Source organism: Vombatus ursinus, unplaced genomic scaffold (genome assembly GCF_900497805.2).
Source record: "Vombatus ursinus unplaced genomic scaffold, bare-nosed wombat genome assembly UNPS02009975.1, whole genome shotgun sequence".
Classification (NCBI taxonomy): Eukaryota; Metazoa; Chordata; class Mammalia; order Diprotodontia; family Vombatidae; genus Vombatus; species Vombatus ursinus.
The window spans coordinates 1,245,790-1,257,757 of NW_020949753.1; the positions used below are offsets into that span (position 1 = coordinate 1,245,790).

The 11,968-nt window shown below is 37.8% G+C and overlaps 1 protein-coding gene across 3 annotated transcripts in view; it reads right to left on the bottom strand.

Annotated features, from left to right (window-relative positions):
* EMCN (endomucin) overlaps positions 1–11,968 on the bottom strand; it is a 164,679-nt gene that overhangs the window by 25,648 nt on the left and 127,063 nt on the right. For all 3 annotated transcript variants that reach the window (XM_027853435.1, XM_027853433.1, XM_027853434.1), the window contains 2 exons: positions 8,788–8,883; positions 1,385–1,409 (listed from right to left, as the gene is read on the bottom strand). In XM_027853435.1, coding sequence (XP_027709236.1) covers positions 1,385–1,409; positions 8,788–8,883 — 121 coding nt within the window. The remainder of the gene's footprint in view (positions 1–1,384; positions 1,410–8,787; positions 8,884–11,968) is intronic.

Consider the following 11,968-nt stretch of genomic DNA (forward strand, 5'->3'; position numbering starts at 1 on the left):
TCTCTCTCTCTCTCTCTCTCTCTCTCTCTCTCTCTCTCTCTCTCTCTCTCTCTCTCTCCCCTTCCCTCTCTTTTATGGAGTGTCTTAATATTGAGAAGTTTCCCTTTTTCTCAGGATAAATTTTCTGGATGTCCTTAATATGTTCCAACCCAACATCCCTTTCTTGAAATATTCTTACTCTCTACATATAGAGTTTCCACACACTTTTAATTATTAGTTTGCCAAACCCCACCTAGTATGCTTTCTGTTCCCTTCTGCACTCTCTGCTCTGCCCCCTTTTGCACATTACCTTTCCCTAATAGATTGTAAACTCTTTGAGGACAGGCACTATTTTTCTTTTCCTTATTTATATTCCCTGTATAATATAATTTAGGAAATGCTGGATTAGATCACTTCCAAGATCCCTTATATCTTAAAAATCCCATGGTTTTAGAGGATATAAAATTATACCTTTGATAAAATCCAGTTTATGTTGGATTGGTCCCCATTAAATCTGACACGATTGCATTTGTATGAGTGTATAGGAGGCATTTTCTTACCTCCCCAAGTGCCAGTGCCTCCCAAACCAAAGTACCCTGTATTTATTTTACATATAATTTTATAGGAACACATTGAATCCCCTGATAGAATGTAAACACCTTGAGTGAAAGGAGTGTGTCACTTTTGTCTTTGAATCTCCAGTGCTTAGCACAGTGCCTGACTCCAGGTAGGTGCTTAATAGGTATTTGCTGATTTTTTGATTGATTGGTGCTTGGGGAGGACTGGCACCTCTGGTGTGAGGGCTTAGAATAGTGCCTGGCATACATTAGGCACTTAATAAATGTTTATTGTGTTGTATTGTACTTCTTCTGAAAAGAGGCACATAGTTCACATTTCTACATTTTAAGTTTTGCAAAACACTTCCCTTACAATACTCTCTTTGAGATTGAAAGTAAAAATTATATTATTCTTATCCTGCTAATGAAGAAATTGAAGTTCAGGGAATTTAAATAACTAGTCCATGGTTTTGCCCTAATATTTGAGTTGGGAGTTGCTCTCAGGTTTCCAGACTTCAGACTTCTTGTATTTCTAACATACTTTTCCTTTAAAAAAGATAGCTTTACAGGACCATAGTTCTAGAAATACTTCAGAGGTCATGTAGGCCTGGTGCATAGTAGGCACTTAATGAGTGTTTATTGATTGAGTTATTGATAGTCCAACTTCCTCATTTTATAGATGAGGAAAGTGAGAACAAGAAAGGTAAAGTGATGTATCTGAGGTCACACATATAAAGCAAATAGAATTTGAACTCAGGTACTGTGTGTGTGAAGCCAGCGATCTTTCTATAGCACCACGCCAACTCTTATCAGCCCACTCTCAGCATTATAAACATGACTGTACTTACTGATCAGTTCCATTGTCTGGTGTACCTGGAATAAAATACAGTAGGTGATTTATGTTAGAATCATAGAATTTTCCAGCTGGAAGGAACTTTAGAGATTTTTTAATCCAATCCCTGGCTGCAGAAGGACAAAATAAAATATAACTGCAACAACAACAACAATAATGACAAAAAACTCCTTATTTACAGCTGCCAATACCTAAGGAATGATTCTGTGTGGTTTCAGAATTCTGTGTTGAAGTTCCTAGAGCCAACTTATGGTTTCTTATTCCCCATAAACTATTTCCTTGGGTTTGGTTACCCAGGAATTTAGGGGGTCCTCCTGATTAGGCCAGATCCAGAGACCTTAGTTCCCAAACAATTAAGAGAACTCTGAGTTTTTCTTGGGGCCCTGTGATTCCATGCTGCTGTGTGAGCATGCTGCCCATTATGGCAGGTCCTACAAATATCTAATGTCACTCTAGTGCTCCCAGGCACAGTGGATTAAATTACTTTCCAGACAGGAGAATTGGATTTTCCACTTTCTCCTTTGTGCATTTCTCTTGCTCGGGATGCAAATCATAGTTTTTGCTGAGCAGCAATACCGCAAACTCCTGCTTGCAATTATCTCTCAAGGCAATAGTTAGAACTAGCCCCACAAAAACATCACCCAAGATGTTGCTGAAGTTAATAAAATGCAGCTAGGTCCCCAAATGTACTGGGATTCATCTGGTAGAAAACACATTGGGGTGTGGAATTTTACTTTTGAATTGACGATACTGGCAAACAAACAGCCTTGTCCCTTGCTTGGGTCTTTGCATTTCACAATGACCTTGTCTCTGTACTGTTCTGTTGTGAGGGTTTTCTTTGGCCATCTTTCAAAAAGGGCTTTTTTTTTTTAGTTCATTTTTTCCCCCAGAAGCTACATGGACTTTTCTGTAGCCTTACTCCTTCTTTCATTAAGTGCCTTTTCTCTGAGATTACCTCCCATTATGATATGTGTGTATGTTTATGTATATATGTACACACATATACACATATATTCACATGTGTATGCATGTGTATGTATACACACACACACACAGATATACACACATGCGTGTGCCTGTGCTCTGTGGGAACCAAGTTAAGCTAGTAACTTAATCCTCTCCCCCTCCCCAGACACTGAGGTGGTGCAGAGGGGGAGAGGAATGTGGCTCCCATGTGTTGGGGAAAGGGGGAGTAAGTTTGTATATTTGTGATTATACTTTCTAAACTAAATATTCCTTTGTAAAAAGGTTGAGAGTGTTTCATACATATATGTGTGTGTGTATGTCTCCCTCTGCATATATGTATATATGTATATGTACATGTATATATGCATGCATATGTATGTATGTATGTATAGACACATATGTATATAGTTGTTTGCATGTTGACTCCCTCCAGTGATTCACATTGCAGTCTATCTCTGCCTGCCCATCCTTTGAGACTCTTGTCCATGATCTTCCCAAAGTTTACCACGTAAATTCCACCCAACATGTTCCAAGCCCTCCTCATTTACACCATAAGAGTATCAACAGAGCAGGATGGCGGTCCATCAGTCATCCTTCATTTTTGCCATGGGAGCTGCCCATCTTTTCTTCCTTGCATGTAATTTCTTAATTATTTCCTCACTCCACTTCTTCTTTGGAGTTCCTTAGTGGTTATGTGTGACATCCTGATCACACCCACCATGTACCTCTCCATTACCTTCTTTGTTGCACTCATTTTAGTTCTTCAGAAGCAGTGATGCATAGCTAACTTTCATTAAGAACCCAAAATAAAATACTAGTGTTGAAAAATGGGTCTATACTTGCATGGAAAGCTTGGGTTCAATCAAAGAGAAGACAAGAGGGCAAATCTAAGCATAATTCAGTCTGCTCTCCTCCTTTCCAACTCTGGGTCAGGATCATTGTCTGTCTGTATGGTCTGTCCCAGATATACATGTTATTGGAAACATAAAAGTTGTTGCTGTGTGAGTAATATGCTAACTCCTTAATCGCCTGTGAGATAGTCTAATTTTTTTTAAGGCATCGAAACCATTCTTGAAACTTGATTAGCGCAAGGGGTTGGAGATTAAGACTACTGACATAACTTCCTCATTGCCTGGTTATTAAAGGGGTAGGAGTAGCTCCTGGCATGCTCTGATGTTTGGCTGTAGGAGCACGAATGGAGACATTTTTCATCCATTTAGTCTTCAGAGAGGCCAATCTCCGTTGAGTGATTTCCTGTTTCTTGTTGGGGGCTCTTTGATATGCTGAAGTTTGGTTCAGTCACTACAATGTTATCCACAAACAGGAGAATCAGGAGGACCTTACAATCTACAGGAAATTCCTCTTTGACCTGGATTCTGAACTGAATCTTCTCTGTCACCATGACAAATGAATACACTTGGTGAGCATTCAGCTCCTTGCTTAACACCTCAAACAATGTTTATTATCAGAGGGTCATTGAACAGGACTAATTCTATTACCATATCCTCTAAGGAATCCTGAATGATCTTCATCTATGGATTCAAGACAGTTTGCTCTAAAACATATTTGAAGGTAATGTTTTGTTCCACCCAATCAAAACCTTTTCCACAATCAACAAACAATAAACACAATAAGATCTTTTGCTCTTTCAGTATGTTGTAAAATGATAATGATGGTCCATTGTTGAATATTGCTTAGGAATGTTTCCTTCTTCCATCCTAATCCCCTTATTAAGGGTACCTTCCATTCAGGTATAGATTACTCTCATAAAGGTTTTACTTTTTTCCCCCAGTAGATGGCAGAATAAACACTTAGGTTGATGCACTTATTCTTAACTTACTTTTTTTCTGATACTAACAAGGTCCAATATATTTTCCATCATTTGGTATCTTCCTCTCTTTTTTTTAGAAACCTTGTAAATCAGTCCCTTAATATCCTCACAATTATATCACCTCCAATATAATCACCTCTCACTATATTTGTCCAACATGGCTCCTTTTGTTTTCTTCATTCTCTTTAGTGCCATTTCTCCCTCTTCTAAAAGTACCTCAGAGACTGTGGTGTTAGTTCCAATTATAGTGAATCCATCATCCTCGGTGGAGAAAAAGTTAATAAACATTTATTAAGAGCTGAAGTTACAAAGAAAGACAAAAGATAGTCCCTGTTCTCAAAGAGCTCATTATCTAACACAAAAGGACAACACATAAAAAAGAAGCTAAAAAGACAGTTGGGGTGAGGGGGAGGAGAAGGTACCCAGCGGACAGGGGCTCATGATGAAACCCTGAAGCTGGTGGGAAATGATGAGATGGCTGTTCTGGGGCTCCTGAGAAATGGAGGGTCTAGAAGGAGCTCTCTGAAGTCTGACTTGACAATCAGAAGGGGGGAGAGGTTCCAGGGGCAGGGCGTGTTAAGGAGGTGTGAATTTCAGGTTTGATACAACTTTGTGGGATGTTGAGTTTCTGGAGACTGCAATGAAGTACAGGAGATCAGCTGGGTGGAAAATTTTCATTTTTGAATGTCCTTGGGACAATTGGTTGGTAGGATATCTCGCCACACTGACCTTAAACTGACTTTGCGCTTTGCTGTCTTTCTCTGTTTTATGAGGTGATACTGCTCATAACCATACATCATTCTTCTTCATAAAATATGCAAGATGAATTTATATTTTCATCTAGTGTTGCCTTTGGTGGCCATCTCTCTCCATGTTATGCAAATAATTCAGATATCTTCAGACTAAGGCTAGGCTTTTTTGGTCTTCTTGTTGTGGTAAGTAATTTATATTGTTAAACTTCTCTATGAAATGATTATAGTTGATATTGATGCCAGTTCTGTTGTCCACTTCATGTATTTTATTTTCAATTACTTTTTAATATTATTCAGGGTTTAACAATTTATTTCCACTCCATATCATTTTCTCACCATTATTTCTTGGTCTTATTCTTTTTGTTCTTTCTCCTCCTTCTCCTCCTCCTCCTCCTTCTTCTTCACATTCTGATATTAGCTCCAAGTCAATGGCCTGACTGTACAAAGTTGACTCAAGCATAACTCTTATATCAATAATAGGTCTTTTCCTAAGCATAAAAAAAGCCAATTTTGTTCCATATGTTGTTATTTAGTGCTCTCCATGTTCAGTGCTAACTAGCCCTCTTTTCAAAAAATGAAGTGTTCATGATACAGAGGTGTGTGGTTTTTTTGTTTTTGGTAATCCATAAACCTCTGGACTCCTTCATTTCTCTCAGTGTATAAGTTGAAATTATTTTTTCATGGTAGTCTTTTTATAAATACTTATCATTAATATTACAACATATCATTGTTACATGAAAAGTTTCTTGTAATTTTTGTGTATACCATATAGCCCACTGCACAATTCCTTTAAAAAAAAAAAACTTCTCCAAGGAGTACCTATGAACCCAAGGAGTTCCATGTTTTTCTCCTGGTTTTGTTTATAGTAAGAATGTCGATATCGATATGATTCATCTTTCCCAGAAATATATTTAGCTATTTCACAAGAGTTTCATATTTCAACTACCAGCAGCCAAACTGAAATTTTCATTGATCTAAAAACTCTATGATTCCCACCATTTCCCTACCATCTGCATAGAAGCAGAATGGAGCTGCATAGAACTGAGAGCAATTTTTAATTTTCTTCATTTAATGGGTTGCTTTATGCCCTCCTCCCCCTATCATTGGCTGATGTCCAGACCACTGGTGCTGTCCCTCTCTGAAATTAACTAAATTGATCTTTGGAAAACAGACCCAGTCTGCCACTCAGCCATATTTGAGGCTTTTCCAATGTGGTACAACCTGCCAGAACTTGCACTGTGCTGACAAAGCCCGCAAGAACCCAGGGTCACCTCTATGCCAGGATGAAGCATGGAAGAGGATTTTATGGAGGATTATAGCCCAAGCGGGAAAAAAGGAAAAATAAATCAACTATTCAAAATAGTTGACTCTCACTTCAGAGAAACAATATAAACAAACAAAAGCATAACAGTTCTATTTTTTCTGCCTTTCTACCTCATAGAAGTCAAGTATTAAAAATCTGAATGTCTCACAAGTACCTTCAAATGATTCCATTGTTTCATTTATTATACTTGTCACAAACACATATAAGTCATACCCAGATTATTAATAACTTCCTTTCAAACTGGACCAGTATATAGTCATTGATTTTAAATGGTCCTGAATCGTTTTCCTCATTTGAATTGACTTTCCCATTACAATTGCAAATTGATTTTTTTTAACCATTTAGATCATTTTAACCATTAAACATGACCACAATTTGGTGAATGTCCACACTATTTGGACAATCAATCAACAAGTATTTATTAAGTGCTTCCTATATGCCAGGCACTGTGTTAGGCTCTGAGAATCTTGTTATTATTCCTAAATCTCTAATTATTATAGTTCACTCTGCATTTTCACATACTATTATCTCATTTGCTATGCTCAATACCCCTCTGAGGAAGTGTAGAATCTCAAAAGTCAGAGGGGATCTTGGGAGTCATCTAACCATACCTATTCTTGAATAGGAGTTCCTTTCACAAGATCCATGGCAAGGGAGCATCCAGGTTCCACTTAATTCCTGTGTCCCTATACACCTTTACTATTTGCTAAGACATTCCACTTATAGACAATTCTAATCGTTAGATTACCTCACATTATGCCTAAACTGGACTCTGCAATTTGCACAATTGTGTCCACCTGATCTAGGTAGAACATGTCCAATCTGCCTTCCCCATGTGGGCAGTTGCTCCCATCTTATAGATGTAGAAACTGAAGCTCAGAGAAATTCAACGATTTGCCCAAGGTCACAAAGTAAATGGTGATTCAAGACTTGAGCTAAGATCTTTGGATTTCAAGCACAATGCTTTTTTCCCTATGTCGCATCCTCAGATTTTATAGAGAGCTAACAGGATGGATTTTGCTTACTTATGGAGAAATCTCATCCACATACTTGAAGAGTTTATTAATTCCTGGTGTTCAATGGTAAAATGATAACCATGCAGCAACTTTTATTTTTTCCTTTCCAAATTAAACACTGTCCAGATAACGTGGCTAATTTTGTGAATACCCATTTACCTGTAATATGTGCATGTTAACATATGTTTACATGTCCTTAAGTTAAACTTCTTTTTTTTTTGGTGGGGGGTTGTTCTGAGATTCTTAGCCCATAGATAAATATCCTCATTTGCAGGAAAAATTAACTTCTCTGATAACTTGTTTTTCGATGAAAACCACTTTGTCAGTATAAAATGTTTTGACTGATGAATTCAGCTCCTCATTCTTCACTTACATACCGACAATGCCCACTGGCTTTATCCAGGTTATTTGATTCCCCCTATAAGGCAGAACTGGTGGTTTGGAAGCTAAAGGAAATTAAATCAATTTATGAAAATGCTATCCCCTCCACCTCTTGGAAACTGTCTAAGGAAACACATTTTAGGTGGTCTTAAAGACTCTTCCCACATTCTTCCCAGGCAGAGTGGGAAAGATTGATTTGTTTTCTTATAGTTTCCCACAGAGAGCTGAAATGAATATAGTGGGTTTTCCTTGACAATTTTAACTTGGACTTTCTCTGCCTCAAACCATTTGTGTGCCCTCCAGTCATTGATTAGTCCCAGGAACTGCACTTGTGAGTTAACTAGTAACACTTCACCAGCCGGCAGAGCCCAGAACACTGTGGTTTTGTATGTCTTATAAAAATAATTGCTATCGATTTTTTCTACATCTGATAATGGTTTGGTAGGCTTTTCCTCAATGAAATATTTATTATCAAGGGTGCCATTTTATGTGATATTTAAAAAACAAATGTCAAATGAAAACCCCATTCCTTTGAAATACTGGGCTCCTTGCTTAGGATCAGAGATTTAGAACTAGAAAGAGTCTAAGAGATTAAGTCCAATCCCTTTATTTTACAGATGAAGAAACTGAAACTCAAAGAAGTTAAATTACTTGCCCACAGTCACACAACTAATTAAGAGTCTGAGGCAGGATTTGAACTCAGGTTTTCCTAACTCCAAGTCTAGCACTCTATACATCATGTGGTTATACTGGCCAAAACACTCCTGAAAGCAAAAGCATGACAATTGTATTGTATAGCAAGGACCCTTCTTCTATGGAGGGAAGTGGGTTTAAAAATCTCCCTTAATAATGTTGTACATTTAAACATTTACCCAATGGTTCCTTAAATGTTGAAGCATCAACATAACATCCCTACTCCCTACCTTTACGAGCTTATAGGGGAAGGATGCTTCTTCTCTGGTCTTTCAGGAAGAGGAGGGCAAACTTCTCCCCAATTATGAAATGATAACTCTCCTTCCTCTCCTAGTATTACGCATCTTGCCCCACTGAGACTTAAAGTTGGCAAAGGCTAATATAATTTGAGATGGGCCTTTATCATCCCTATAAAAATATATATTAAACACATACCTGGGTCTGTCTTCCAGCACATTCGGTACAATCCCACCAGAGTGAATACTGAGAGTGTTATTGCTATCAGAGCAATAACAACTGGCAAAATCACACCTAAAATGAGCAAGAAAACTGTATGATTCAGGGAAACTTAGGAAATATTAACATTAATAACATCTTCCGTTTATGCAGTGCTTAATCGTCTACAAAGGCAAGTCACACAAACTCATTTGATATCTTCACAATAATTCTGGGAGATAGACAGCATAGGTAGGTCTTATCATCTACCTTCTATTGTTTAATAAAAAGCATGCCCCCTTCTCCTTACATGGAGAAAAGTCAATCTTTTTAAATTTAGGCATAGCAATTTTAGTTCATTTAGTCGTATTTTGCTCAGTGAGGCAAAGAAGTTAAAAGCTGAGAATAAGAATGTATGGTCTGATCATTGGGAAGATGAGAAAAGGGTGAGAAGATGCGGCACATTGTTTTTCTACTCAAAACTTTCTCTCAGGTTTCCTTATCCCAAGTCTAGCACTCTACCCACTACATACTTAGGTATTAGATAGAGCTCTGGACTTGGAGAGCAGGAAGACCCGAGTGCAGATCTAGCTTCAGACACTTACTAGCTATGTGACCCTGGGCAAATTGCTTAACCTCTGCCTGCCTCAATTTCCTCATCAGTAAAGGGGGGGGGATTATAATAGCACCTACCTCTCAGGATTACTGTGAGTATCAAATGAGATGGTGTTTTCCAAGGGTTTTGTAAGTCTTAATGTGTTATGTGAATACTGGTCATTATTATTATCCTACCAATTGCTTGCCATCAATATGTGATGCTAGAAGTTGGATCGAATATATTGTAAGACTACAAAACCACACCAAGTTGCTAATTTAAAAATGTCAGATGACACTGTTCTGGGTGTCGTTTGTTTGGGTGGTGATAGTGGTGGTGGTGGTACTTATAGTTGTGGTGGTTGTCGGTTGTGTGCTGTCGTTTGTTTTTGGGGTTGTGACAGAAGCATTTGTTGCCATTAGCTGAAATGATGTTCTGCGTCAGCTCAATAAAAATGATTTTTCATCACTAAAATGAACAGACATGTGGAAAAGGATGTCCAGTCTAAAATGGAAGAGGGATTCTCCAGAGTTTGTAAAGTTCTTCACATGGGACTATTTCTGGATGACATTGTACTGATTATGTCAAGTTCTGTAACAAGGCTGAGCCTTTTAAATGACTTCCAAAAGAGGTTAGTCTAAATACCCCAGCATATTTAGCAATATGCTAATATTGCTATCCCAGCAAATATCCCTGCAAATAAAAACAAGTAGATAGGGAATACTTATTCTCCAAACTACGATATGCAGTTAAATAAAATAATAAAAGTATTTGTTCCCCTTAATTTTGTATCCCCTTAATGAAAGGATTTGTTCTGTAAAACTTGGACTCCATCAAAAAGCTGCACCTGAGGACCTAGAAGGCCATATGTGGCCTTGAGGCTGCAGGTTCCCCACATCTGGCTGGTCTATGAATATATGTATCTCAGATGGAAACTGTGATTTGACCTTCAACTGAGCCCAGAAATGAATGGGAGAAGGGCTGGATTGGATTCGAGAAATTGTGTAGTATTTTTAGTAGTCCCAAGCTTCTCCCTGATACAAAGTCTCATCTTTTTTAATAGCACATTTTTCCAGTGATGCAAGACTGCAGAACATCACACTGTCTGGAGATTTAGTTACAAGTCATCCAAAGCATATTGGAAAGGCACAGGGAGGCTGATTCAGCTACAACATTTTACCTGTGAAGAATTGCTCTGGAGAAATGGCCTAAAGGACATATATCAAAGAAAAGGAGGATGGATGCCAGAATGGGCATGCTCCTTTAAGAATAGCATGGAACACTCAAAATTACTTGACCTGGCAATGAATATGAAAGACAGCAGCAAAAAAGGGCTTTCCCCCCACTATGTTGAAATAAAGAGAAAGACAATCAGACAGCTGCATATATTGGATGGGATGATGACAATGGACAATAAAGAGAAGACAGAACTACTCAATCTTTCTATTTTGCTTCAGTCTTTACCAAGGGGAATGCTATTCATGTGAAAAGGATAGAACTATAGGAAATAGAGAATTGGCTCCCAAGTTAAGTTGCAAGGTAATAAGAACACACTTTGTTACTTTCAATGAGTTAAAGTTGGTAGACTCAGAAGAGCTATAGAGAGTGTCTCCAAATTCTTAGTGCAACCTGAAGCTGCGCTAAGATTTTAGAGACCCCCATGTATATCCATGAATGATGAATAAAGTAGCAGATGTGATTCCTGAGCTATTGTCAGTGGTCTTTGAAAAATTATAAAGAACGGAAGAGGTGCCATAGGTCTTAGAGATAGAAATGTGTCTCTAAAGAAAGAATGGAGCCTTCATTGATTTTGACTTTGATTCCTGGCAAAAATTCTAGAATGTCTTATTAAAAGAACAGATGGTTTGTGGTATTTAAAAAGTGAAATAGTTTTCCCCTTTTATTTTTTTATTCTTTATTACAAGTGAAATGGCTCTCTGGGTAGAGAGATATATTTGGAATGAGGGTGACATGAAAACAAAAGGTATCAAAAATTTTTTTTAATTCTTTAAACCTATAAAGGGAGAGACAATGACAAGTATGGACCCAATAAATGGCTGTTCAGTCTTTGTTTGAGTATCTCTAAGGAGAAAGAACTCACTGCCTGCTGAGAAAATTAGGAAATTTCTCTTTAGCTTGGCCTCACTACAACTTCTACTTCCGGTTATTGTCTCTGGGACCAAGCAGCATGAGTCTAATTTCTTATTCACATGATACTCCTTCCTATCCTTGAAGATTGTTGTCATATAGACAAGTAGGATGTTTTTAAGAATACGTCATGCCAGTCTCTGACATCTTCTAACATTATTACTTGACTAGAACGTAAAGGGAATGCCAAAGACATGGCATATCTTTATTTCACCAAAGAATTTAACAAATCTCTCATACCTTTCTTGTGGGTAAAATAGGAAGATGCAGCCTAGATGCTAAAACAGTTTGGTGGATACAGAAATGGTTGAATGACCCATGGATATATATCTATTTCTATATATTCATCCATCCATCCATCCATCCATCCATCCTCATATCTATCTATCTGTCTATCTATCTATCTATCTATCTATCTATCTATCTATCTATCTATCT